The sequence below is a fragment of the Strix uralensis genome, chromosome 9, assembly GCF_047716275.1.
Source record: "Strix uralensis isolate ZFMK-TIS-50842 chromosome 9, bStrUra1, whole genome shotgun sequence".
In the NCBI taxonomy this organism is placed as follows: Eukaryota; Metazoa; Chordata; class Aves; order Strigiformes; family Strigidae; genus Strix; species Strix uralensis.
The window spans coordinates 30641854-30669004 of NC_133980.1; the positions used below are offsets into that span (position 1 = coordinate 30641854).

General features: G+C 49.4%; 1 protein-coding gene across 1 annotated transcript in view; it reads left to right on the forward strand.

Moving 5' to 3' along the window:
• Positions 1–25796, forward strand: part of LOC141946961 (hydrocephalus-inducing protein homolog) — a 51727-nt gene extending 25931 nt beyond the window's left edge. The window contains exons 7-18 of the mRNA XM_074877430.1: positions 2275–2468; positions 5191–5316; positions 8647–8746; positions 9906–10024; positions 12033–12256; positions 16568–16635; positions 18584–18819; positions 19645–19745; positions 20998–21133; positions 21634–21798; positions 24136–24288; positions 25554–25796. Of these exons, the coding sequence (XP_074733531.1) occupies positions 2275–2468; positions 5191–5316; positions 8647–8746; positions 9906–10024; positions 12033–12256; positions 16568–16635; positions 18584–18819; positions 19645–19745; positions 20998–21133; positions 21634–21798; positions 24136–24288; positions 25554–25796 (1865 nt within the window). The remainder of the gene's footprint in view (positions 1–2274; positions 2469–5190; positions 5317–8646; positions 8747–9905; positions 10025–12032; positions 12257–16567; positions 16636–18583; positions 18820–19644; positions 19746–20997; positions 21134–21633; positions 21799–24135; positions 24289–25553) is intronic.
• The last annotated feature ends 1355 nt before the right edge of the window (positions 25797–27151 follow it).

The window sequence follows — 27151 nt, forward strand, 5'->3', positions numbered from 1 at the left end:
ACAGGCAGTGCATATGCTTTCTCCCTCGTGGGCTCTGGAGTTAGCATTTTTCTGTGCTGGAGGCTTTATTCTCATCGCTGCTTATAGCTTCTGATGGCTTTATCTTCAAAGAATTTGTCCAGTTGCTCTCTGGATTTACAGCTGTTAGCCTCTACAGCCTCCTGTGGCAGTGTGTTCCAAAGGAAGGAATACGCCCTGGAAAAGTACTACCACTTTTGTGTAATTTCTGACTAATAACATTATTTCAGGCCCTCAGGTTCCTGTTTTATGACAAATAGTGACCAATTTTTCCTTATTCACGTTTCCCAGGCCATTCATGCTTTTACAAACCTCTCCCATCTATCTCCCATATGATTTCTAGGATGAGGAGTCCTATTCAATCTTCTTATAAAAGCTGCTTCACACTTTTAATTGTTCCTTCTGCCCTTCTCTATTTAGCTTCAAATGCTTCAGCTTGTTTTTTGAGATCAGAACTATACCCAGTATTTCAAGACACACGTGGCCATGGGTTTAGACAGTGAGACGATGATAGTTTTCGTGGTGTTTATTTTGCAGTAGTTTGTCATCTTGATCGTTGTAGAGCGCTGGCTCGTGTTTCCATAAACCCGAGCTCGAAGCACTGTGCATGTCTCCCATTTCTTGGCTCCTGGCTCCTTTGCTTGCCAATATATGCCAAGGACTCAGTGGAGGGAGAGGCAATGCTTATAAAGCATACCCGCCTCTGTAACCCTCCTGAACATCAGTTATTTCTGTATGCCAAGTTGTCCATTATAGAAAGCAGATTGCCCAGTCATTGTAAACATTGCTGCTGTCCTCGCAACGTAACTCATCTCTGGCCACAAATCCCTACCACTCCAGACTCCCTTAAGAGCAGAGAAATTGAGGCTATACAGGCATGAAGGCTGAATTCTCGTTGTGTGGAGATGAGTGAATGACTCTAGAGATCTACTGTTTTAAGGGTGAGTCTTGCTTCATTCCCCAGTGTCCCCCCAAAAGAGGGGACTCCTTTTTTTTTTTTTTTCCCTGGAATGAATGTGATTCTGCTGTGTTGTGTCTGGCTTAGGATTTCAGGAGTCCACCCAGCGCACATCCAGCTCTCTCCCTGTGTTGTTGCACGGTAGCCGTTTAAAGGCAGGTCCGTTCTCTGGCTGCCTTGCTGTGACCTGTGCAGTGAGGAGGAGGCTCTGCCTTTGCAGAGGGATGCTCTCCAGGCTATGGCCGGGTTGCTGCACTTGTCCGTGGGGGCTGGCTCTGAGGCTTTAAGCACCACCGCACAGAAATGCCATTTCTAGAGAGCATGTCTGATGTTTGCTGTTTGCATCTCACCTGGGAAACACTTGCCTGCAAGAGGAAGAGTGGGCTTGGTACTGAAGTTTGAGCTCATTTGACTCCCAGGAGTTACTTGGCTGGGAAGAAGGAAGGTTTGAAAGCTCTGGAAATGAGGGAGCCTGTGGTGGGAGTCTGTTCGGGAGGGTGATGTGCTGGCAGGTACTCCAGCAAGGCTCCAGTCGTTAGTCAGTTGATGTGCACAGCCCGGGACACTCTCCTCTTCAGCTGGGTCTGAGGTGGAAAGCAAAGATGCCCTCGCTCTGGTCGTTCAATGGCTTGGGAAGACGCAGCGTAGACTTGCAGACTCAGGCATAAGCAACAGGGTCCCGGCTGAGGAAATGGGCTTGCAGGACTGTAATGGGCAGGTTGGGGTGGGCCATGCCCCACCAGTCTCGTTTTGACATGTCTTCACAAACCCACAGCAAGTGAGGGCGCTGCTTCTGCAACACAGTGAAGCTCTCTTCTGTGTCCCATCCTGCCCTGGGCTGTCACTTGTTCCTCTGAACCTCCATTTCCTGCCCACGTGCCCCCAGACATCTTTGCTTGTCAGCAACAAGGGGTCAGGAGAGACACAACATTGGGCAAGCCCTGACTGAGGTGGGACTCCTCAGAGTCACCCGAATGACTTGGATGCAGAATTCCCTGTGACTTGATTGGGATGGCAACCCAAAGGCCACCTGAGCACATCTGAAAAATCTCACTGTAAATACTGTGACCTTGGGGATAAATCTCTACAAACACACCATAAGGTGCTGACGGTGGTGCCCAGGACATCCTCATTCTGTACACGGGCAGCTGTCAGGATGTGATAAATGTGCTGATCTGTGGAACTGCTAATACAGGTAAAAGCTGTAACAATTTCTTCTGTTACTGGTGGCTTGCTTTGTTCCTCGTACTTCCATCAGCAAGTGAGATGAGCAAAGACTCCCCTTTGCTTTTTTCCAGGTGAAGATATTCACACAAGCCTTTATGGAGCAGCTGTAGATGTCAACATCAGGCTGGCCAGGAGCTCCCTGACAGTTGAGAAGACTTACCTCACGCTGTCAAACCACAGATCTGTGGTCATCCACAATCGGAGTGAAATCATAGTCCATTTCCAGTGGAAGGCTTTTGTTACTCAGGAAGAGGAAGATTATCAGAAGCTGAGGTTTGTTCCAAAGATTCATTTCAGTAAGATACACTGCCCAAGGGTAAAACTAACGTATGGCCTCAAGGGGTGTTGGTGCATTGAATGGTTTAGGACAAGTAAACCATCTAGGGCATCAGGTTACGTGTCCCTGGAGCTCAGTGCCTCCCATTCCAGCTCCATCCATACTCCAGCTGAGGATGGTGTTTTGGGGAGGAAAGGCTGATTGCAATGACTGGATTTCCTCAGAGAGCAAATTTGCTTTGTGGGAGCACCAAACCACTGAGGTCCAGAGACCCCTGGCTATGGAGGGTCCATGAGGCTGAGGAGAGTGTCAGCACTCGTTACCTGGGACTGCACTGAGTAGCAGCACTTAACATAGCTGCAGGGAGCATAACTGTTACGATATTCACTGCAGCTTCTTCCACTCCAGCTTTGATAAGGTGTCAGGCTCCTTCTCCAGTAATGTGCAGGTGAAGTGCTTCGTTGGCCCAGCAAGTTGAGGCCATCCTTCTGTAGGATGTTGAATTGCCTTGCACTGTCCCGGTTTCCAGCACAACAAGGTATTTCTACCCTTCCTCAGAGACTGGGGAGAATTCGGAGGTGAAGGGTTCTGCAGGGAAGGTAGGGCAGCACAGGACAGAGCGCATTTGGGCTGCAGCAGCCTGTGTCTTCATGGTGCTGAGAGATGGGGCAGGTTCTTCAAAGGGTGTCTGTGGTGAAGCTTTGAAATTCCCGTTTCAGGCAGCAGAGAAACACTTATAGCCCGGGGAGATGAACTGGAAATGACACTTAGAAGTTTGAGTGATTAAGGGAACCCTTGTGGGACTTTTCAGACTTGCATGGGTGTAGGTGTATAGGAGTTAGCTCATAGCTGATCAGGAAACTGCCTTAAACTGGAGCACTTTTTAAGGGCTTCTGAGCCCTTAAAAGATCAACATAATTAGGTCAAAAATGCCTTGAAGGCCAAAACTAGTTTTCCACTGTTCGCTATTTTTAATTACACAATGTGTGACTTCCATGCAAGCTCAGTGCGTTAAAAGAAAATCTCATTACCTTCTCTGGGCACTTGCCTGGACCATTCCTTTACCGCTCTCCTCTCGCCTGCCTGTCTCAGATTGGACCCTGAGTGATCCTCTTTCCCCTCAGAGGCAACCAGGTTTCCCCACAGTTCACTTCAACCTGATTCTTTTCCAATTACATCTGATCTCATGCCAGATTATGTCCTAGAGTCTGATCAGGATGTTTTTTTCCTCCTACTTGCAATCTCAGGGATGGCCGTAGCTCCAAGGCCACTGTCCTGCTGTCAGAGAAGCTTTTGAGATCTCAGAGCAGAGAGGACTTTTTCCATGAGAGGAGGCAGTGCAGGACCCTGCTCTGGGCTGTGACCCCAGAAGACCTGGATCATTAGAAGGTCTATCCAGGGGTTTGCTCTGTCTCCCTCCTGCAGGACTTTCTGGGATGTAATGGTGGAATTACTGTCTGTTGATGGAGGTTGAGTTGAGGGTTGCTCATCGGTGGCTGGAAGCCCTCCTCAGCGCAGCACTGTAGGTCAGCCATGGAGAAACATTTCCCACTGCACTGCAGGGGGAGGGAGCCAAAGCAAGTGGTTTTGGCGCTGGTGCCACCCTTGGCCCGAGGCTCTGTCTGTGTACAGCTAGTAACGTCCATGACCGTATTTCCTTTTGAACTGTATTTGAATTTAGCTGGGTGATGATTGCTATCCTGTTTATACTACATTGCCTCCATCTGCTACACATGGAGCCTTCCACTCATCCCCCCAGAGTTGTCACCTGCTGGTTCTTCATGGCCAGGGACTGGAGCATGCAGAGGGGACAGCGATATGCCAGCTAGGAAGCAACTGCTCTGTAGCCGTGCTCCCTTATCTCTTGGTTGTGATCTTTAAACACTAGAATGATTTCTGCTACAGCTACCAAGTAAGGGAGAGATTAACTGCGTTCAAAGCCCTACAGAGGTGGCCAAAAAGAGGAAAAAGATAAGGTGGTTCAAGGCTAGACATAAGGGTTTGGATTCAGAGATGCTGGTCCAGACTTCTTTAGTGGGTGATGCTAGGCAAAGTCCCTTCCCCTCTCAGGGCCTCTGTTTCCATGCATATAAAGCCATTGGTTTCACCAAAGGGATGCGATGCCTGAATTCATTGGTTTGCTTTTACAGTGCTCTGGGATCCTCTGGTGGAAGGTGGGACAGGGCACAGAGAGCACATTTAGCTTGTTTATCCCTGCAGGTCCAAAGGGGAAGAAAAGAGTGATGCCAGTAGCCTGCAGCTGAAACCCAGCTGCGTCTCCCCTTGCCAGTGAAGCCCTGCAGTGGGTGCTCCTTCATCTTGATCTGCCTCCCCCAAGCAGCTCTGTGGTAGGAAAAGCCAGTTGGGGTTGTTGGTGGATTCTCCATCAGTTGTGGCAGAGACTTTGAGCCGGGAGGCTCTCGAGGGCTGCTGGCTTTCAGAAACCTCTTCTGAGCTTGTAAGCATGGAGTAAAACTACGTGCCGTGCCTGCGAACAGCAAGTGATAATCTGATCCGTTTGGACCCTGTGGCTTGGGGTCAGCCCCTTGCTGAGCTGCTGCTGTTCCTCCCCGAGCGCTTTGCTGCCCCTGCGCTCACACGAGTCTCTGCAAATACGTTGCTCATTAAATTATCTGCTTGGTTTGTCTCTCCCCGTGGCTGCAGGCTGCAGAGGCAGAAAGAGGACGAGATGGATCGTTGTCTGAGGGAGTGCAAGGTGGAGCCCGCTCTCCGAGAACGCTGTTCCCTTCTCTCCCGCCCCTCCCAGAACCAGCGGGCAAAGGCGCAAGGAGACTCCATGCTTTTCTCCGACGATGTGTTCACCCTTGAGCCGCTGGTAAGCGATAGCTGAGAACCTCCCTTCCTTCTCCTCCCTGGCTGAGGTCCCTGCATCAGCTGGCTTGATGTGCCGAGAGAAAACACCAGGTTTCTAGTGAGGCTGCGAGTTTGTTGCAAAAAGCATTTCTGTGGGCTCCTGACAGAGCGAGAGGCTGCCTAAAGCTGGGCTCTGCTGCAAGGGCTATAAATTAAGGGCACTTCATAAGTGTCCTTACACTGTTGAGAGCTATCGATAATTATGAGTAAGGGCACAGCTTACACGTAGCGTATGGGGGTTAACAAAGGATATCAGAGCACTCTCAGTTCACATATTGACCTGAGAAATGAAATGGTCCTCTGTGGAAAGGAAGCCAAATTCAACCCATTTGATCACAGACATACCAATCTCTTCACATAACCTGGATGGATACCACGTCTGAATCTCCCTTCCAGTGTCACCTGTGAGCCTGGACACAAGGCTGGCAGGTTTAAACGGACTTTTTGAGTTTCATTGCACATAGGTACATAAATTTTTTTGCTTTTTCTGTTTACGCAAGCAAAACCCCATATCCTTCAATCAGCCAGAGCCCTGGTTCTGAGTATTTGCATGGTCTGAGATGAAGAATGCCCACTGTCCGAGCAATGCAAAATCCCTTTTCATCTTGGAGTAAATCCTAGGATAATCTCAACCTCTTCTTCCTTTTAAAATAGGTGAAACTATTTTTTTTTTATTTTCAAGGAAGGGGATCATCTTCTCAGTTACTCCTATATCCCATATAAGGCTGAGAGCCACCAGTGTTGTCACAGCTGCAGTTTCACACCACTGTAGCTGACAGCAGCATGATGTGACCAAGAGGTTGTGTCAGAGTGGTGGGAATATTGTAGAGAGTGGGAGCCGATCAGCTGAGCATTAAGAGCACCCTGCGGTGTGTCAGAGCTGGTTTTGGAGTGTGTCCCAGGGCTCCTGCTGCTTTACAGTCGGACTGTGTCTCCACAACTAGCTTAGCCTGCTCTTGAGCTCCTGAAGTGCGTTAAGGTGAGGTCCAGAAGTCCGGCTGCCCACAGCGCCGAGTCCTGGTGCTCCATGTAGTGACATACGGACATAAAGTGTAGCCTGGCCTCAACTCTCGAGTGGAAACCTTTCCTGAATGGCTGTGTTAATGTTACACAGTTTGCTCTAGGACTGAATATAAGTGGGCTACTGCATGAGTCTCTCCCCTTCTGTATTGTCCAGCATTATCAACCTTTTGATTTCCATTAATTCCATTATTTATGGAACAACCAGGTTCACATTCAGTTTTACTCGTGCCTGTCTTTCCCCCTGGCATATGGGTGTCTTTACATCAAATGGTAGTAAGTATTTTCTCCTCTTTATCAAATGTAGAATCTAAAAATCCACTGCTGCTGGCTTCCACAGCCTTCTCTCCAGTGACAGCCCTGTAACTTCTAGCTTGGGCAGACACCCTTCTTGCACTGCCATGTAAATCTGCTGGAGAGGCCCCCCAGAGATGGGACCTTGCTGCCTCAGACCTTCTGGCCAAAAGTGGCTGCTCTCTTCTTCCCACCTCTCACCCCTGATGTGTGGGAGCACCCCACAGAAATAATGAAACCCTTGTAACAGGTGACTGGAGGAAATAATTGCTTCCAGAGGTTAAGAAGCTGGTGGAGGGAGAGTAATCTTGGAAACGCTTTCTGGGTGGGATGGCTTTGCAGGGTTTGTGCAGAAGCTTTGCTGTGCCAGTGGACCATTAGCTGCCAGTATTTTCAGGTGCTGCAATCTGTAGAAGCTGCAGCAGGTCACTTCAGTCTGTATAGGGTTAACTTGCTGATGAAAATAATAACAAAAAAGAGGAGACATGATTTTGGAATTACCATGTGACCGAGAACATTTTGAGCAGTCATCCAAGCCTGTGGGAAACAAGCTGATACACAGCTCTGACTTTCTGAGCACATCTCAAATTTGGTTTATTTTTGCATCTACACATGGTATGTCAGCAGAGGCAGCTGTGATGGAGGCCCAGGTGGCTGCCAAAGGACAAAGTCCTTGCTGTTTGCTGCATCCTCCCCGCCACAGCTCGGCTGTAAGTCACATTGCAGACCCATGGGAGCTGACCCCTTGGAAATGGCAACCAGAGGAGAGGGAGGACGAGGACTTGTTACTGTTACACTGACCTTGACAAGTCATCGCTGTCCTGTCCTTGCCTGGTAGTGACTGCTCAGTGTCACGTGTGAGCTCTGAGTTGATGGAGGTGGTCTTCAAGATGTCCAGGTTACGAAGGTGCTACTGTTGTTGATCCAGAGGTTGGGCCAGGAGGTAACAGTGTTGTTTGTTGCTGCAAATCTGCACCTCAGCTGGGGAACCAAGCTGTTCCCCATCCAGATGAGAGGCTACTGCAGAGCACTTTGGTTTTTGGTGGAAGGCACCATCTCCAGTGGGAGCCGTGGTCCATCCCACAGCTCCCTGTGGGTTCAGTTATTTATGGAAAGAGGCAGATGTTGGCTTTGGCACTGCCTTTCTCCTAAGTGCCCTGAGCTGACAGGGTGCACTTTGAGTGTCATTTTAGTACTTCTTTTGCCAGCTCTGCCTTTTGTTTCTTTGACTGCTTTGAGCAGTGATTTCTTTCCATTGACTTCCCCCTCTGCAAAGCAAAGCAGGTGATTTGGCCAGCAGTTGGTGGTTCCCAGCTTTTCAAGACCAGCTTTTTCTTACTCAAACTGGTGGAGATGTAGCAGATTCTCTGGATGTATTTATGGTTGGGCTCTTGCAGAGAGACCACTTGTGTAGCTGTGAGTCACGGTGTGCCATCCCCTCCCGTATCACCTTGCTTTATGCTGTAGCAAAGCCAGGGTACGACAGCTGGAGTGGTTGTGCTGTACCATCATACATCCACCATCTGTATTTTATGCCACCTGCCAGTTGCAGCCTGTCTGAGGCCAGAAGTGTTTCAGTCAGAAGTGTTGCAATACCATGTTCACAGCACTGCATAGTTTTACATCTGTCCTGGTTACCATCCATGGTGGTTCTCCATGCTCTGACTCAACTGCCATCCTATAGAGAACACGTAGCCCAGGCAGACCGCTGGCTCCTGAGGTGCTACTGGAGTGTGAGCCAGTTTAGTTGCTTCGTTATAGCCCTAATTTAACAAAACACCTCTACCAGATGCCAGTAAAGGTAAGAGACTTAGAAAGTTTTTTTGCAGCTGCTTCCAAACTCCCATAAATTTTGTTGATAAGTGTTGCCTGTTCCCTGCTCTTCATTGATGCTCTAAATAAAGGCTACAGGGCTGTGGTTGAAAACAAGAAATGTGACGTTTGAAGATAAATGGTTTGCTGTCTCCTTCTGTTTCAGGAGGGAGATATCTGGCCAAATTCCTCAGCTGAAATTAATGTGATCTTTAGACCGCGAGAAGCCAGAGTCTATCAACAAACGGTCTACTGCGACATCTCAGGTACGGCTCCTTTCTCCTGCTTCTGTTGCCCACAGTGGAGGCGCAAGTAGTCTTGCAGCCCACTCGGTTCTCGTGTAGTTGGTAGAAAGGATCAGTGGTCAGCAGGGTGCTGGCACGTGCCCACTGTCCCTGCGGTTTCCAGGTGGTCTCCTATCCAAGGCCAGCCCTCAGGATGTGTGGCTATCACCGATCCCAGAACAACTAAGGCAGTGAAGGGATAAGTTTTCATGCCGTGGGTTTGCCAGCATTTGCTCTGCTGCCAGGTGCCTGTAGAGGCCAAAGAGCTACAGTGGCCAGGATTCAGGCACTTGAGGCTGCTCCAGTGGGTCAGAGCATCCTTCAGACAAAGATCCCACACTGTCATCTTAGCAGGCTTATGGAAGAAAATGAGCATCTTAGAGTTTAGCTATAAGCCTTGCAGTCTCAGTTCCTTTGCAGCAAGGGGTGTATGTATTAGCAGTATGTTTATGGCTTCTCTGACCTCAGCAGTGAGGTTTTCCATAACTGTTCAGCGTGCTTCAGGTAAGGTGTCTTTACAAAGCTGAGCTCTCGGTATCATGGTGGGCATAGGTGAGTGCTTCTCTCTGGAGATCACAAAGCCCTGTCTAATTTAGGTGCCGCTGCAGCAGGTGAGCCCTGGAGCCCCGGGCATGGAGCTGTGTATCAGGCACGGGCAGTGGCTGAGCTGCTCTGCCTGCTGGAGGCAGCTCTCAGACGTGCATACCGCCGTTAGCAGGGAGCTTCGCCTTGCCTGGGCTCGTACTTCTCGGCTCCTGTGCTCTTGTCTCCGATTGCATCAGTATAGATGGCGTATTTTTATCTTCAGTTCTGTTTCATGAGCTTTGTGCCTTCACTGAATGGATTTCAGAGCTCATCTAAGCACATGGGAAGAAATTCAGAGATTGTGTTTTAAACTCAGCATCGCTTTTTCAGGGTGCAAACTGATGGCTAAATGAGAAACCAGCCTGAGGGGTTGGTTAGAAATTAGAAGCCAGCCCCAAGGCATATCTCTTGAGGGAAGGGAAGAGTCCTGTATCTCCTCCTGGAGCACCTAGAGCTGGTCCCATCCAGCCCCGAGTCAGGGACTAGCACTGAGGCAGCCTGGACAGTCCAGGATAACAGAGGGAATTACTGTACTGAAGTGGAAATCTCTCCCCAGGCCGCGAGACCAGGCTGCCCCTGCGCATCAAAGGGAAAGGCATAGGGCCTCGGCTCCGCTTCAGCTTTGAGCAGCTGGACATCGGGAAGGTTTTTGTTGGATTAGAGCACAGCTATGAGGTGAGCAGTCGGGATTCTGAGGGGCTGGGGGGGATCCTGATGGCTCCCAGGGCAGCAGTGAACCTCGTGGACCTGTGGGATTCTGGCAACTCGGGTCATTGTGAGTAGGGAGTACTTGACATACTAGTCAAATTCGGGGGCTTTCCCAGAATCTGGATACTTCTGATGGGATCTGAAAGGTGTGTATGTTGTTTGTGAAGTCTTAATCCCTGCTTTTTGTCAACCTTCCTTGGAGATCAGCTGGGAGGCTTCATGTGAAAAAATACCCCCTTGACCCATGAAAGCAGCACTGGGACAAAAAGATAAATATTCAGAGGCTTTTGTTCCAGCCCTGGATGCAATGCACCTTTGTACCCGGGCTGTTAAAAAGCAGCTGGAACAAATTTACTGTGTTTGAACTCCAGTCCACTGCAGCCAGTTTTCGGTTAAGTGCGTGCTGCCGGTTCCTGGGAGTTGGAGGAAAGCTGTCCAGCCTCTGGCTCAGAGCTGTGTCTTGCAATGGAACTGGGAGTGCTTTCCCTTGCTGACCAGTCTCTCGCCACTCTTCAGATTTGCTGCATCTCTATGAAGAGCAAAGCATTTCTGGAAATGAAGCAAAGGAATTTTCTACATATTTGCCTCCCCCTGCCAGTGGTGTCAAGTCTTCTGCAAAAAAATAAGATAGGGCAACTGAAAGAGGTAGAAAATGAGGCAATACTTTCAAAAGTTTGACTGTGGCAGGGAAGGACACATTAAGGTGTTTTCTTACCAAAATATTGTGCTCTCTATGCATTTGTAATGGTGATACTTTATTGATTACCATTTTATTATTTTCATGACTTGAGAAAATGTGACTAAGTAGATGATACTGTTAGTGCTGTACTAAGCAGCTAGACTGGAGGTAAACCTCAGTTCAGCGTTGGATCCCTAAGTGCAATTTGTAACTGAGGTGTAAAAGACAAGAGAGGAGAGAGTAGTTTTCAGGTTACCCTTGCAGAGCTTGAATACGTGAATATTTTTAACAGCAGCTGCAAAATTAAAAAATAAGGGACATGTCTCTGCTTCTGTCTCAATTTTTCTACCAGGTTTTACAAGGACAAAAGTTAGGGAAAAGAAATCCAAAGCAGATAGTTAAGTCCATGGAAATGGCAGGATATCACCCCGCAGCAATCAGAACCTTTACCGCTTTGCTTCGGGTGGGTTTGTTGGTGCCTGACAGCGTGCTGGTACTCGCAGCAGCTGTGGGCATTTCTCGCCCAGCATGAGAAGAGCTGACTCTCAACAAGTGCTGCGGGATTGTGTCACTTGATCGAGGCAGTAGATCTCTCAAGTGTTCAACAAAATACGGCTTAGTTCTAAATTTGCAGTTTATTCTGATAACGGTAAAGTCTTAGATGGTGGCTGTGAATATTTAGGAAAGAGAAATTCTTTGGAATAGATGGAGTTGCTGTGCACCACACGCTCATCCTTTCCTGACACGTCTGTTTGAGCAAAGACTAAGAAAGTATCCCATTAAAGAAAAAATGAGAAAACTGAATTACATACCATAGCAGAGTTGGGGAGTGCTTCTGAAGTTGGCTATAGTGCTGCCCTGAGGTGTCTTCTACATGCAGTAAACTTGTTGGCTGCAACGTGTTCTGCCCTCGGCAGGATCGGACTCGTCGGGAGCAGAATCAGTTGTGTGATGATTCACTAGTAATGCTGCAACTGCCCTTCCTTGCTCTTAGGGACAGGTCTGAATCGACTTGGTGATGCTGAGCAGCTCCTCTGCACGGCAAGTCGAAGTGGGGTGCTCTGTGTCAGTGGAATAAACCCCGAGTGACTGCTTCTATGAAGCTGTCACTGCTTTGTATGAAAAACCCAAAGGCAGAACTTGTCCTGTTGCATTTTCTTTGGCTTCTGCCAAGCAGCAGCACACAGCATCTTCTGCTTTTTACAGACGTTAATTGCTTAATCAGAAGACAAATCAGCCTTCTGTAAGAAAGGAAGATTCCTTATGTATTTCCATTTTGCTTTCTTGCTGCTGCAGGTGGTGCTGTTTAACAAAGGAGCCATCGACGCTGTCTTCAACTTGGTCCCTCCAGCTACAGCTCTGGGCTCCTGCTTCACCTTCCTCCCCCAGGAGGGCATCATTTTGCCGGACGGGCTGCAAGTCATCCGGATCTCATTCAGTTCCACCATCCTGGGGGAGTTCACAGAAGAATTCAGGTTCAGTGTGAACGGATCCCCTGAGCCTGTGACCTTGACTATCAGGTGAGGAGGGTTATAGGAGCTTGGTGGGCACGTCTGTAGCTGTCTCTGGGTAATCATCTCCCACCTACCTCATTTTAGGATGAAACAGAGAAAAAAAGATGTTGTCTAAGGTCTTAGTCTTGGCTCGGATCCTAGCATCCCCACAGTAAGAGCCAGGGCTTTTTAATCTTGACTTCAGTTTGAACCTTGCAGTTGCAGCAGCAAATGAAGTGTAATTGTCTGTGAGAGGAAATCATAGAATTGTAGAATAGTTTGTGTTGGAAGGGACCTTTAAAGGTCATTTAGTCCAACCCTCTGCAATGCGCAGGGACGTCATCGACTCGATCAGGTTGTTCAGAGCCCCGTCCAACCTGACCTTGGATGTTTCCAGGGATGGGGCATCTACCACTGCTCTGGGCAACCTGTGCCAGTGTCTTACCACCCTCACTGTAAAATATTTTTTCCTTTATAACTAGTCTGAATCTTCCCTCTTTAAGTTTAAAACCATTACCCCTTCTCTTATTATGACAGGTCCTACTAAAAATCCAGTTCAAATCTTTCTTATAAGCCCCCCTGAAGTATTGAAAGGTCTCCCCGGAGCCTTCTCTTCCCCAGGATGAACAACCCCAACTCTCTGGGCCTGTCCTCACAGGAAAGGTGTTCCATCCCTCTGATCATTCTTGTGGCCTCCTCTGGACCCGCTCCAACAGGTCCATGTCTTCTGTGTGCTGAGGACCCCAGAGCTGGACACAGCACTGCAGGGGGGGTCTCACCAGAGTGGAGTAGAGGGGCAGGATCAGCTCCCTCGACCTGCTGCCACCTGTGACCATGACTCCTGTGCTCTCAATACCCAGTTTAACTTTCAAAGTCTTGGGTTCCTCTGGGAAGCAGCTTTGCCTTCATGGTTGAGGTGGGTGGCTCTGTGACTTTCCAGGACGCTGTTTGCACAGAATTTGGAAGCAGTAGGTTCTCACACGTCTCTGTGTGAGGGCCCCGGGGCTTTAAGTGACTACCCATGCTGGAAAACAGTTTGACTGGAGGTGGTACAGGAAAGGTGTGGAGATGCCTGCTGCCCAGTCCGGGTACCCAGGAACTGGAGTGACTCCTTCCTACAGGTAGCTCATTTGTCCTTGGGCCACGGCAGACAGCGGGATGGCATCAGCTTTGGGCGGTAGATGGTCTGGGCCACCCCCCCTGAACACACAGCAAGGCCAGCAGGGCTTTGGGGATGGGCCAGCCTGGGTGACTGCAGCCAGAGGCAGTGTTTTTAAAATCCTCTGTTAATAATCCATCCCAAATGGGTAGCAGCAGCCTCAGCATCACCTCTCATGCTCATGGGTTGGGACAAGCTGTCCTCTTGTGCAGCCAGCGCTGTGGTACCTCCTCTCTGCAGCCAGAGCAGTGCTGACGCGGGAGACGGGGAGCTCTGCGGCAGGTGCTGTCCCACGGACTTGGGCATCATCCCATGGGCTGGTGCCACGGCAAAAGATAATCCTCACCAAGCAAAGGGGAGAAGGGGGAAAAAAAGCTGATGACAGGAGAGGCAAAGCTCACTTCTCAGGACTGCAGCAGCATGCAAACTTGTCCCAGCTGGTCTTTAACGACGGGCTGGTGGGATGACATGGTGTAGGCAGGAAGGCTGGTGCTGGGTGCTCTGGAGCTGTGGGGCTGGCTGTGCCTCCTCAGCAACCAGCTTCCTGGGCTGGTGCTGCTGGGAGGCACTAGACAAAGGCAGTAAAGCAGTGGGAGGAATCTGCGGTTGACTTTACCAATAAGGTGAGGGAAATAGATAAAAAAGAACAAAAAGGGTATTACTTTGCAAGAGAAGAGTGGTGAGTAGGTCTGTTGACCTCAGTAGAGAAACAATTACGTTGGCTTTGTGTTTGGAGGGAAAGTGCTGCTTTTTTTGGAAATCAAGAGGGAACATTTCACAATCAAATAATTTATTCTCCTCTGTCCCTCCCCCAAATTGGTCACGGGGTGTTATTGCATGAGCAGCTTTCTCCTTGAGCAAGGGCAGGTTTTGCTGGTAAGGCTGCACTTATCACAGGTAGAATACAGTACTGCTGCCTCTGCCCCGCAGTGGCCTTGCTCCTGGGGAAGGAAGGAAGGAGCTGTCAGAGGGATGGTTGTGTTTTGGCTTCCCCACAGCCAAATGAAGTGGTCCTTTTTTCCCCAGTGATGCCCTGGCTCCCAGTGCCCAGCACGCCCTCCCCTTCTCTGTGGCCACTCGCTGCCCTGTTTGGCCAGCACCCCCCTGGGCTCAGTGCAGACCTTCTGTCTCAGTGAAAGAGGATTGCTGGTCCTTTTTTATTTATTTCTTCCCCATCCTTGTACTCCTCCTCCCTGGATGGTGGCTCCTATGCAGCCCATCTGATGGCACCGCAGCACACCCGCCTGCTCCCATGCAGCTGTCCCTCAGCAGCAATTCCCATTGCAGTCCTCTCCTCCCTGAGATGGCATCTGCCTCCTTGAGCTCTGTCTTGCCTTTTTCAAGGATCCCTCTCCAGCCCTTCTGTCATTCTCCAGCCCCACAGCTCAAGCTGTTTGTTTTCAAATGCCCTTGAGATGTCCACCCACCAGATCCAGCTGAGCCTCCCTCTTCGGAAGGTTTTGTGCACTGGATTTCGTCCTCCATGGAGAAAAGCTTCTGGTTCTTTTGAACGGAGGCGAGCTGGCTGGTGGGACACTGGGCTGCAAAGGAAGGAACAGGGATGAGAGTTCAAGCAGTTCCTCTCCCGCCTTGTGTTATCCTTCCTACTCTGCCAGGACCCTGATCTCCCTTCACGCATGCATTACTCAATGCTACTGTAAAACACAGTTGTTGCCAAAACCACTGCCTTTTCCCCCATTCTCTTGCAAGCTGTACTGTTATCAGCTCTGGGTTGGCTCCTTGGCTGAGCCTTCTGGACAGTCATTCCAGTTTAACTTCCTAGAGCACAGATCCGGTGCACTCAGCAGAAATGGCAGTCATTTCCCCACTTGCCTGGCAAGGCTCATCCTTGGCAGTTTCCTGGTGTCATCCCGAGTCGTGGCTGGTTTGGAGGTAGTTTTCCATCATCTCCTGACAAATGCTGTGACAGAAAGCGTGTCTGCTCCCTTTGCTCCATCTAGAGTAAGCTGTTAGGGCTTGGGAGGTCAAGTCTGGTTGTGTGAGGTCCCTGGAGAAGGAACTTCACCATCAGCAGGGATTTGGTACCTGACTCATTCTTAGGAGCTGATTCAGCTGCAAGAATCGAGAAGTAGTGTTGGATTGAAACTCCTGAAAGTCAGTTTTTGAGTGCTCTTTGACTGTGCAGTCAGAAGGTGCCAAGACCATAGGTGATTATTCGTTACTTAGAAACCAACCTTATGAGGTGCTGGATGCTTGTTTCTTTGGTGTTTGGAAAGGGATGCTGGAAATGGGACAGCACGGATGGACGCAGGTCCCTCCTGCGGGATGCTGGGGTCTGTTCATGTGCAGAACATGTGGATAATGACAGTGGCAGTCCTGTGAATAAAATGAGAAGGCACTGTTCACTGTGGCCCTTGATTTTTAACTGAGGCAGAGCTGACATTGATTGTCATCAACCATGAAGTCAATTACTGAATGTTGTGCAGCTTCAAGTACTGATTTCAGTGGATGTGAGTGAGTTTTGGAGTTTGGAGCCTGTCTGCTGAGTTTAAGGATGGGCGAGGTGGTGTGGTGGGTTCAGGACACCCGTGTTCGGCGGTTTAAGACTGTTGCTCTTGGATGTGTCAGCTGGTGCACTGGTGATAAGCTGATACTTCCCTCCAAGATTCAACTGTCCGCTGTGTAGAACTGTTGCTGCTCTTCTCAATGGATGTTGGGGCTCCCCTGGATTCATGCCCCAAAGTCCTGCATGTGTAATGATTGTGTGGATCAGGTCTTCTGAGGAAGGTGTTCATATACTCCATGGAAACACCAGTTCCGGCTAAGAAATACCAAAGCAGGGAACCTGTGGCTGGGAAGGCTGGTTACAATGAGTCCCCTTTTGTGTGGACACCTCTGTCCATCACATTACGGGTGGGGAAACCGAGGCACAGAGCCATCACGTGTTCAGGGACCTTCATGGGGCCAGCAGCAGCATGGGGGCACACCCTGCCATGGTGTCCTGAGCCTCAGCAGCAGCTGTTGGCTGCTGACCACTTTGCTTTGGCTGCCTGCTGTCCACATGGGTGCTGTGCTGAGCACAGGGGTGACAGGTTGATTTGAAACCCACCGTGGTTCCGAGAGCAGCTTTTACCCACCCGAGCGATAAGGAAAGCTGAACGCTTTGCCATTCTCTCTAACCGAGCCAACGCCTCCTCTGCCTGTCTTTGTCCTTGCAGGGGCTGTGTCATTGGACCGACTTTTCATTTCAACGTCCCTGCCCTCCACTTCGGTGATGTCTCCTTTGGTGAGTGTGCCCTGGGCTTGGGCCATGGGTTGAGAGCTCCGTGAATTACCAAAATGGAGCACTTTAACATAAGATTATCTGTCACTTGTGTTCCTCCATAGCAGCCTTCAGGGTGTTAAAGCCAGGGCTGCTGGTTGCTTAGGCGGTCTTGTGCCATTGTGAGATCAAATAGGACCAAAGGAATAGAAAGTCAGTAATTTCTGGTGTCCTCGTAGTCTGTTCAGCCCCAATCTCCCAATCCTTGGCAGCAGAATGACTGTGAAAGTCCTTGTCCCAGAAGGGCCCAGGGGATGGGACTGCAGCAGAAGGGAGTTTAAGCCACGTACTGGCCTGTAGCTGCTCTGGGTAAATGTTCCTGTTGCAAGGCAAGGATACCATTTACCTGCCTGACCTTCAGTGCGACATGTTAATTAATGCTGTGAGGGCCCCTCGTCGTCACCCACCAGGTAACATGCCCAAGCCCTGAATCAGGCACTGATGTCCTCGGACCATGGGCTCCTCCTTCCCCACCACAAGCCCAGCTCTGCTGACAGAGCCGGGGGCTGAGCATCCAGAGCGTCTCCGTTGAAACGCAGATTCTGGTTCTCCATCTCAGTCTCACAAAAGGCTTTTTACTGAGATGATCTGCAGTTTAAATGTGAAATCAATTGTGGATTGACTGAAGGGCCATTATCATTCTGTGCCCAGGATGTCTCTGTGTTTTCAAGCTGTTCATGGACTTTTTAAGAAGACTCATTACCTTTCCTGAGCCGCTTCTCCCCTCCCTCCATCACCACTCTGCCACTTCTTTATTTTCTTTTGAATAAAACAACAAGGAACACACCAGGCAGAAATGTGGTTATGTAATAGGAGATTCATCCTCCTTAATCTCATTTCATTAATAAGGCCTTTTCAGCTGAAGGCAGCTATTGTATTTTTGCTTCTTTTAACTGCGCTGCTGACTGTTGACCTGTGTCTGGCGACTTTGGTCTTGTTTGGGACTGTGAAGTCTGTGTTTGTCCTTTTTGTGCCCCTCCTGCCTCCCTGCTGGAGTAACTGCTGGAGGTGGGCAGTGGTCACTGTTGTTGGACATGGAGAAACTCCCTGCTGTGGCTGCAGTTGGTTTTTCTCCCCGTCTGTATTCAAACGACGCTTGGTAAGCAGGCCACGGGAGATGTCTCCTTCTCGCAGAGCTGGCCAGCCAAGCCAGATGTCCACGCCAGAGCAGGTCTCTGCAGAACACCCCACCAGGTGTGGTTGTGTCACTGGTTTTCCATGAGGGAAGGCGAGTATCACAGCTAAAGTGATGTTGACCTTTGCGGGCCAGTGTGCAGTGTGGAAGCCATGTCCCATTCGTTAGGGAAGGTGGAACATGGCTCCTGCTGATTTCTGAGCAAGCATCAGGTTTGCCTCCAGTGCGGTGGGCTGGGAGTTGTCATGTGCTCAGTCTGGTAGCCCCAGACAGGAGATGCCTTAAGGATCCTGCCTAGAGAAACTGAGTTAGAGTGCTTTGCATCATGCTGTCGTTCCCAATTTCATCCTTCCTTTCTTTTACCGTAGCTTCTCCTCGATGACTTTATATACTGAAAACTGTAGGAGTGTTCGCAGAGTTCACAGGGCATTTTACGGGTTGAATTTTCAGAATAAATGGTCTGTCTGGATGGACACTTGTAAGTGAGAACTAATTGGTGCTGGTTTGGGGGCAGGTGAGAGAGCTCCTCACAGTTAGAGAGAGAGAAACTTGTGGTGTTCAGCATCGCTAAGAGTGGGCATTTCCAAGGAAGCAATCTCTGTCATCAGCGTAAAAGGGAACTTAAGTGACAATTAATTCCTTGCGTAGCTTCTCAGTTAGCTGTACTTCAGATTGAAAAGAGCTGAACTCCAAACCCAGTTTTATCATAACAGGCTATTCACACCAGGAATCACAGGACAGTTGGTGCATAAATTCATATTTGTGTCATTTTCCCAGGCTTTCCTCACACCTTGTCGTGTCGCCTCACTAACACCTCCTTGGTGCCCCTGACCTTCAACCTTCGCATTCCTGGGGACGGCTTGGGAGAGCCCAGTGTCAGCAGTTCTGTTCAGATGTCAGACAACACTCGCCTACTCCGGAGAAAGGGAGCCCAACATCGCCTCAGGCCAACCGAATTTACCATAAAGCCCTGCAGAGGGACCGTCCGCCCCCTGGGATTCCTGGATATCCAGGTATGGGAAGAATCCAGCCATACGTGCTCAGCGGGTGGAGCTGGAGCTTCTCTGAGGGATGAGAGGGCTTTAGCACTGCTAGCTTTGAGTTTAACGCGGGTAAGATACCTGCACTAGTGTTAGGCTTTTGTTAGCTGCGTTACTCCGGGGCTTTTCTGAAGGACCACTGCTTTGTTTCCAAAATCGTAAGCTGAAGATCATGTACCGTATGGTCAAGGACAGAAGCCATTCATATGTTTTTGAGAGCTGCTTTGAGCAGTTTCTTTGATTTAAAGTGGGCAGAGGAAGGATGAGGACAGAAGGCGGCTCTTAAAAAGAGAGATGTCATTGTATAAAGCAGTTTGCTTTTCTTTCCGGTCTTATTTCTCCTCTCCTGATGAGCAGAATGAGTTGTATTCACTGCGGTGATCTCCAGTGGGGACTGGAAAAGCTCTGGCAGCCATGAACTGCACAGCACCTGCTGGGCTGCATTTTGCCCTCAGCTTCCCAACGTAAAGCTGAATGTTGAAGTCAACAGATTGCCTCTGCATTTATGCTGTTGTAGTTGAGATTAAAAATTAGTCCCTTAATTTTAATACAGTGGTGAGTAGAGCATTAATCTAATCGTGCTTACGTATGCCCTGGTAAGTGCAAGGTGTATTTAACAAAGCAGATTTGTCAGAAGGCTTTTGTTACTCCCAGCAACTGTGCTCTGTACATGGACCAGCAGAAGAGTTAGGGCAAAATCCTCCCTTTCCTGCCCGTGGAACGAGAACCGGAGGACAGCACACGTGAACGATGGCTTTTGGGAGTGATGAAGTGTTTGATGCTCTTCTCTTCCCCCAGGTCACCCTGTGTTCCAACACTGTGAAGAGCTACGAGCTGGCACTGGTGGTGGACGTGTGCGGTGTTGGCAAGGCGGTGTCGGCGCTGCTCCTCACAGCCAGGTATCGGCGCTTTCCTTGCAGCTCGTCGTCTCTCCTCGTGCATCCAGCACCACGCTGCCTTGCACGTGGTTTGCTGGCTGCATCTCCAAATGACAAGTGTTGCTTAATGAGCTAGTTCTGCCCAGCTAGGTGTGAGACCAGCAGTGTTCTGAAAGCAGCACCTGTGCTCCACGGGCAGGCATGGCCCTGAGCCTTTTTCTAAGGGGAACAGTAATTATATTCATTATGGGCCTGGTTTTTGGTGCTTGAGGTGTAATAAATTTCCAAAGGGCCATCTTTCCTCCTTCCTGCAAGTGGTGGACTTGTGCTGGGTTGCAACCAAACTACAACATTCATTTGGGCCGCAGTGAGCAGCCTGCTGAGAGCTGGTGTCTGGGTCAGTTAATGAAGGTGCATGCGAATGGGAAAGGGGCTTATGGCAGGACTGGTGAGGGAAAGCTCAAAGCACGATCTTATGAAGGGGAAAATAGTCCTTGATGTGGAAGGTGAGCTCAGGTTTCTCTGCTTCCCTCTGGTTCTTTTGAGCATTAATGTTCTCAGACTGAAGCCAAAAGTTGTTCTTGCTGCAGCCAGGTTCAATGCTGTTGTGCTGCAGTGGGTGTCGGTTTAATTACAAGAGGGATGAGTTCACTGTGCTGTTCCCTCTCCCAGGCAGAGTCATCCAGTCAGTGCCTGGGCTGCAGTTTTGTAAAACAAGTGCAAATGGGGACAGACAGTGCATGGAGCCGTGGGGGTGCAGGAGCTGGGAGAGGGTGATCCCCCACTGCCTAAGGCAGGGGGTGGCTTGTGCCCTCCCTCGCTGGGGCAAAGGGCTGAGTTCTCAGGCAGGGCAACAGCGGTGTGGGAGAGGAGGGAGTCGTTTTCACTGAGACACTGGAGTCTTGTGCTCTTTGCGCCTTGGTGAGCGCTGGTCCTCGGTGGGAAGGCTCCCCCAGAGCTCATGCCTTGCTGGGACTGTTGGGAGGGTCCTTGCAAGCCTCCTGGGGCAAAGAGCGGGCAGAGCTGATCAGGCAGCTCTGGGACAGGGCACTATGTGCTACCTGGGCACTTGGCGAGGCTGAGTCCCAGGGTTTTGCCCCACCTTTACAGGAGGTGGTTGAGTCAGAAGAAGTTAAAGGCGATTTATCGCTGTAGGGGTATTAAGTGTCTATTTGACAAATGTGTTATGCTCTATTTCACACTACTTGGGGAGTAAACGACCTCTACATTCTCTCGGTATCTCTAATTCCCTCTTGGTCATCTCTTTGCCTAGATGCGTGGTTCCTCCACTGCGAGTGCTCAACCCCGTCGTGATGTTTGGACGGTGCTTTCTAAAATTCCCTTATCAGCAGATGCTGACCCTTGTGAACGACAGCGATCTTCCAGGCTGCTACAGGGTTCTCCCTCAGGTTTGGCATTGCATCCGCCTCCTGCCCTCAGATGTTATCAAGGGGTTTATCAGGGAAAAAAGGGGTTTTGGATAAGACCTTGCTGGTTTATATTCAAACCTAAAGGTTGCTGAGAAGAGGAAGCTACCTGAATATAAACTTCAGGAAGCAGTTAAATAGGAACCTACCTGAATATAAACTTCAGGAAGCAGTTTAAACTTTTTAGGAAGCAGTTTATATTCTAGTCTTTGGGGTGCTTTCATGCAGGAGAACATAGAGGGTTGTGAAAAGCTGCTGCAAGGAGGCTGCCAGCCCAGGAGTGGGTGTTTGTGGGTGCAGCAGCTTTTGGCCCCCCTGAGGACGCTAAGCCCATACAAGTCTTGCATCTTGCTTTGTACCTTTCTGCTTTCTCCTGGGGATTTTTGAAAATGTGTGTGAATTGCCATTGTGTAGATGTTGAGGAGTTCAAAGTTTCCTCAAAGGTCACTCCTGTGTGTTGCATTTGACTCTGTCCCTTACAGGAACACAAGGAGGACGCTTCTGTGTGGTACTCCAGCCCCGTGCCGTGGGGGATTGTCCAGCCTCGCGGCTCGGTGGAGGTCCCATTGACCCTGGAGGCCCAGGTGACAGGAGAGCAGGACACTGTTGCTCATGTTGCAGTGTTTGGGAGTGAAGAATCCCCTCTGGTGAGTTCCAGGGGACGTGGGCCTTTGTGCGACTCATCTTGGTGGGCTGTGAAGCGTAAGGCAGGGTTGCTAATTCCGGGGATCCTTCCCGGGAAAGCAAGAACTTGTAATATATGCTGGTGTGGACAAGGAAAGAAGGAGTTTGTGGCATACGCAACAGCTAATGCCTGTGAAACAAAGAGCTTCACTCCACAGTCAGAACTGAGTATAACTGTTCAGCAGGGATTCTTTATTCGCAGCTGGGCAGCGCTGGGGATCGCTCCACCATGAGTGCCACACTTACTAACAAAACTCTCTGACTAATATACACAAAAAGCATACACATGCATCAGCTTCCTAGAAAAGACAGTCTTGTGCTAATGGGTTCTTAGAACTCATTTACATAGTCTGAGCATGCGTAGTAAAAATAGAGTGAGGGTATTCTCCCCCCCTTGGTGGTCCACATCATCTTCCTCACACTGTCTGCTAGCTGAACTTTAGGTTTCCCATGTCCGTACATGGTCATGGAGTGACCTCATCCCTCCTTCGGCTCCTGTTTGTTTCGAGGGGGTTGGTTTAAACCAGCTTCCAGTCGCTTTTCTTGACACTGGCGTCTTCTCAGGCGCTTGTCTTGCATTTTTAGGTCCCTGTTATCAGGGATGTACTCAGGGAGTTTGCCAGACTGTGCAAGGCCTGTTTTATCTCCACTAGGCAAGGAGTTACAGGTTTCAAGATGTTTTACAAGTGGGTAAGATGTCAGAGGGTAGGTAGGAAAAGAGTATAAATGAAATTATATACATTGCAGTAAAATACGAGAAAAATAAAAGCTAGTGAAACACAAGTGATGGTTAACGTTAAAACTAAACGTCCTACTTTACTGGTTTCTATACATTAACAAGATCAGGAGGTCTTGTAATTTCAAGTATACTTGCAGCCACTTCCCTTCACCTAGAGAAGAGGAAGGATGTATCATCCTAGGTGGTAATCTAAGTGTCCGACACAGCATTTAATTACGGTAGGTCAGACGGGATAAGAAGGCCAGTCTGACGCCCAGAACAACCCCTGGGTCTCATACTCTGCTGTGCTGTTAGATGAACAGCACTGGTGCTTCGTTAGGCCTTTTGTTCAGGAGCACGCAGGGACGTCCCTGAATCCTGCTAAAGCAAGCGCTGTGTGAGAGGCCATGCTGAAAGTCAGGCCCATCACTCTGAGAAACATCCATCATATCTCTTTGCCAGAGCCCCAGCCAAAGACTCATGAGTCTCCGCACCGCTTGCACCTGGAGCACAGAGACTCTTTTTTCTACTAAGTTTGGAAATGGATGAGGCAAAGCATTCCTGGACTAAAGCCTCCTGAAAGATGTTGTTCACATTTAGGCATACACAACAGCAGCAATGACAACAAAATGTAGGCAAGAGAATGTTGTCTGTAGTGTCCTGGCTTCATCTAGCTGAAATCGAGAACAAATATAGTTAATTAAACTTTAATTTAAAATGATATCAACTTTTGAAGCAGCTGTTTCAAAACGTCTTCTCCTCTCTCTGGGCATGAAAGAGGATGTCAGAGGGTTCCTGGGAACCTTAAGCTTTCTGTAACAAAGAAAGGCTGACATTTTGAAAGTTGTTACAGGGATTTAAACTTTTAATAAAACAAGTGGAAATGATGCTGCTAAATCTCCTGAATGCCTCATGAATGTTTTTAATGATGTGAGGAGGTGGTTTAGCCAAGGGATCCACATTCCTCCTCCAATAGTCTGTGCCAGTTCTGCAAGAACAGAACTTTTGGGTCTCAGACTGTCAAAAGAAAACAATACTGCTTGAATGATGTAATTAATAATTAATGCCCATTATCCACATAATACCAGGAATACACGTATGTGCAAATCAGAGGCAACTAACTTGCGTGATCTCTACTCTAAAGGGCCTGCTTTGCCTCTGACTTGTGCTGGCTTTCACAGGTGTAGCTTTGGGACTAAAGTCTGTGTCCACACTGTCCAAGTGTGCTGTGCAGCAGCAGAAGTCAGGGAGGGTGGTCTGGGGCAAGACTGAGCAGTAAAAGGAGTGGGAGCAGGCACAAGGTAGAGGAAGGAGAGTTGACAGTGTGGAGGAGGTGTGAAAAACCAAACACGGGAAACAGGATTTCTTTATCCCCTGATAACGGGAGCTTGTGGCTTTCAGATGGGATCAGTCCAGATCCCACACTTGCTCCAGGCCTTCTGTTTCGGTTTTACAACACTGAAAAAACTTCAAACAGCCATAATTATCCCCCAGTCTAGGAGTACCCTTAGAGCTGTCTAATCATTTTAAACTTTCTCTGTTGGTTTTTTTTTTGATCTTTCCTACCCTCTTTCTGGAGCAGAAAATCCATTTAGTGAGCACTGGAGAAGGACCAGTTGTCTATGTGCATCCAAGTAAGATAAATTTTGGCAGTATCCAAGTTATACAAGATGCTTCCCGAACTCTCCATCTCTCCAATCAGAGTGTCATCCCTGCATCCTTCAGGGCAAAGATGGTAAGTATCTGTGGGGCTATTTTCTAACAAAAATGACTGTCAAGCAACCTGTGACTTGATTTTTATATGCAACATTTGCATACCACTGTATGATTGAGAAAGCAATGTATTCCATCCCAATGCAGCAAGAGGAGCCTGGCTCTGGGGGCAGTTTTAGCTGGGGGACCCCTCAGTAAAACAGAGAATTTGCATAGATGTTTGAGCAGAAATGAGTCTGGATCATTTTTGCAAGTTCTCCCTTTATTTTGTGGAAAGTATTTATCTCTAAGAGTCATGTGTTTGGAGCTCTGAGACCAAGAGAACGCTGTGGCCCTTTGCTCCTGAAAGGGCATGGGTTTCCACACGGTTTCCCTGTTAGATCTGCATTTGCTTTCTGTCGAACTGCTGTTAATGATAGAGACTAGGGTGTGAGGTCTGTCCTCAAACTGCTCGCAGTGAGGTGAGTTTCACACCTACTGGGGGTCAAACCAGTTGCACAAGAATGTACGTGTAAGGGTCGTGTACCTACGGTGGACTCTGTCGCATTGCAGAGCACCTCTGGAGACTGGCTGCAGAAAAAGGCTCTTTAATTCATGGAGGCTGCGTAGTGTGAGAAGCTGCACAGCCAAAGGAGGTTGGGTTGCTGCCTGGCAGGGGGAGCAGGGCTGATGCAGCCAGGACAGGCTCGTGTGCTGAGGCTGGGTGGGGTGTGCTCCCCACTGGAGGGGGGATCTGTGAGGGGCTTGAAAACGGGTTCAGAGGAGGTTTGTTCTTCTCCATGCTAGGTGGGTCAGACTTCTGGGGCTGGTTAGCCCAGACCTGGCACTGTGGACTTGGTGTTGTGGATGGAGCATCAGGCAGTGTGTGAGAGTACAGGCTCAGCCCCCTGGGCCAAGGAGGGGGCTGAATTTCCCCCGTGCTGCTTTTCCAGCTGTTTGGGGGATAAATGTAACCTCAAAGTGGGGGATTCCCAGGGCAGCTTGCTTTGATTCCACAATGAAAACCTGCTTTCCATCTCTGCAGAGAGCAAGCCACCTGGGGTGGGTGGTATTGGTGTGTGAATGATGGGGTTTGCGTGCTCATACCAGGCACTGACCTGCAGAGCTGCTCAGGCACTGCTGTCCCGGTCACTCCCTCCCCGGGCAGCTTGCGGTGTACCCGGGGGGCTCACAGGGTATATCGGCCTCTGCATTGCCTCATAACTTTAGTCCTTCCTTTTCCTGCACCCCACAAGAGACCAGGGTCCATGGTTTCCATGCTAAGTTAGTGTTTGGCTTGTCTTACAGACTGACAAATGCTCGCGCTGGAGGATTGAACCCAGTGAAGGAGTGATTCCCCCCGAGACAGAGGTGTCTGTGTCTGTCATAGCGAACTTGGATGACACGGAGAAATTCAAGGACGAGGTGAACCTGTTCATAGAGAACAGCCACACCTACGTTATCCCCGTCCGGGCTGTTGGCATTGGCACCATGATTGTCACTGACAAACCCTTTGCGCCGGAGCTCAACTTGGGACCCCACTTCAGGTAGGGGATCTCTCAGCGTCTGCTTCTGGCGTGGGCTCAGCAAGAAGGAGTTTTGCTGTAGTCCTTCAGGCTAGTTGTTCTTCAGCGCTCAAGGTCCTGGCTCTGTTTTCCTGAAGCCACAGGGCTTCCTTTAGAAACCTTCTATGGCCATTTGAAAGTTGTTAGATACCCTCAAAAGCCACCAAAATAGAAACCAGCTGTTAAATTGTCACTGACTTGTCTTTAGTTATAATACATATATCTCCTCACTTTTTCAAATAAAGATTTGGAGGAAAACAGCAGGTCCTGGAGGCCTCTGGGTGGAAAATGCTACATTACAAGTATAAACATATTTCCCTTTGCGATAATGTTGCTTGTTTTTCCCTTCACTATGGAGTATCATCTCGCAACAGCGGAAAACCTTGGTGGTAGCTTGTTAGCAGGTCCTTGACTAAATTAATGGTGCTGTTTTGTTTGGCCTCTGCCTGCAGTCCTGGAGGAGCAGCAGAATTTCTTTGCCCCGTACCATCCCTCAGTTTGCTCGCCTTCCCCATCTCCCCTGCCAGGCTGCTCTTTATTAGACGCAGTCGCTCTTTCCTCGTTTCTCCCACCTTTCCTTGGTGTCACCGCCACAGCGGCAGCCTGAGGCACGGGCAGGCGAGGGTGGCTGCAGGACCAGCTCTGAAAGGGAGAGGAGGAGAAGTCCACTGAGTTTGGGCGGCATAAATGGAAAGTGTAATTAAAGAGCTTAGCTCAAAGGAGGGGAGTCACTGGTCCTAACGCCTGTGTCTGAAACCAGGCGTGTTCCCGTAAATGGGAGACAAATAAGCCTTTTCAGAGTGCTGCCTGCCTTGTGTGGGAGACCTGTTGGGACAGGAAGAATAGTCTTCTCGAGGTGCCTGTTCCTTTCCCTGGCTGCCAAGAGGCTCCACGGTGGTCCGGTACCTAAATTTTGGAGTAGAAAGAGCAGGTTGATCCTATTCTTTAGGATAGACTTTGGGGGTTTAAATACGCATGCACAAGCCACCCACATAAGCAGGGACATTGCAGGGAGGTTGGCGCTTGTCCAGCGTGTCCTGTGCTCTGTGCAGCCACAAATTGGCTACCCAACGGAGCGGACAATGTCATTGTGATTCGTGTCATCGTCCTCTGCCCCCCTTCACGTCTTGGTCTGCAGACTCTGGAGTTGTTGCCATTGCTGTCGGCTGCAGAGCTGCCGCCAGGTGAGCTGAGATGGGACCCAGGTAACATCTCAGATGAGTTGGGCTTTCCCAGAGCCCCAAACTGTGCATCCACCCAGAGCTTCTCCAGGCTTTCATCTGTGCTGTCCGCCACATAAACCATTTCACACTAAGCTTGTACGCATCATGTTTTAACAGC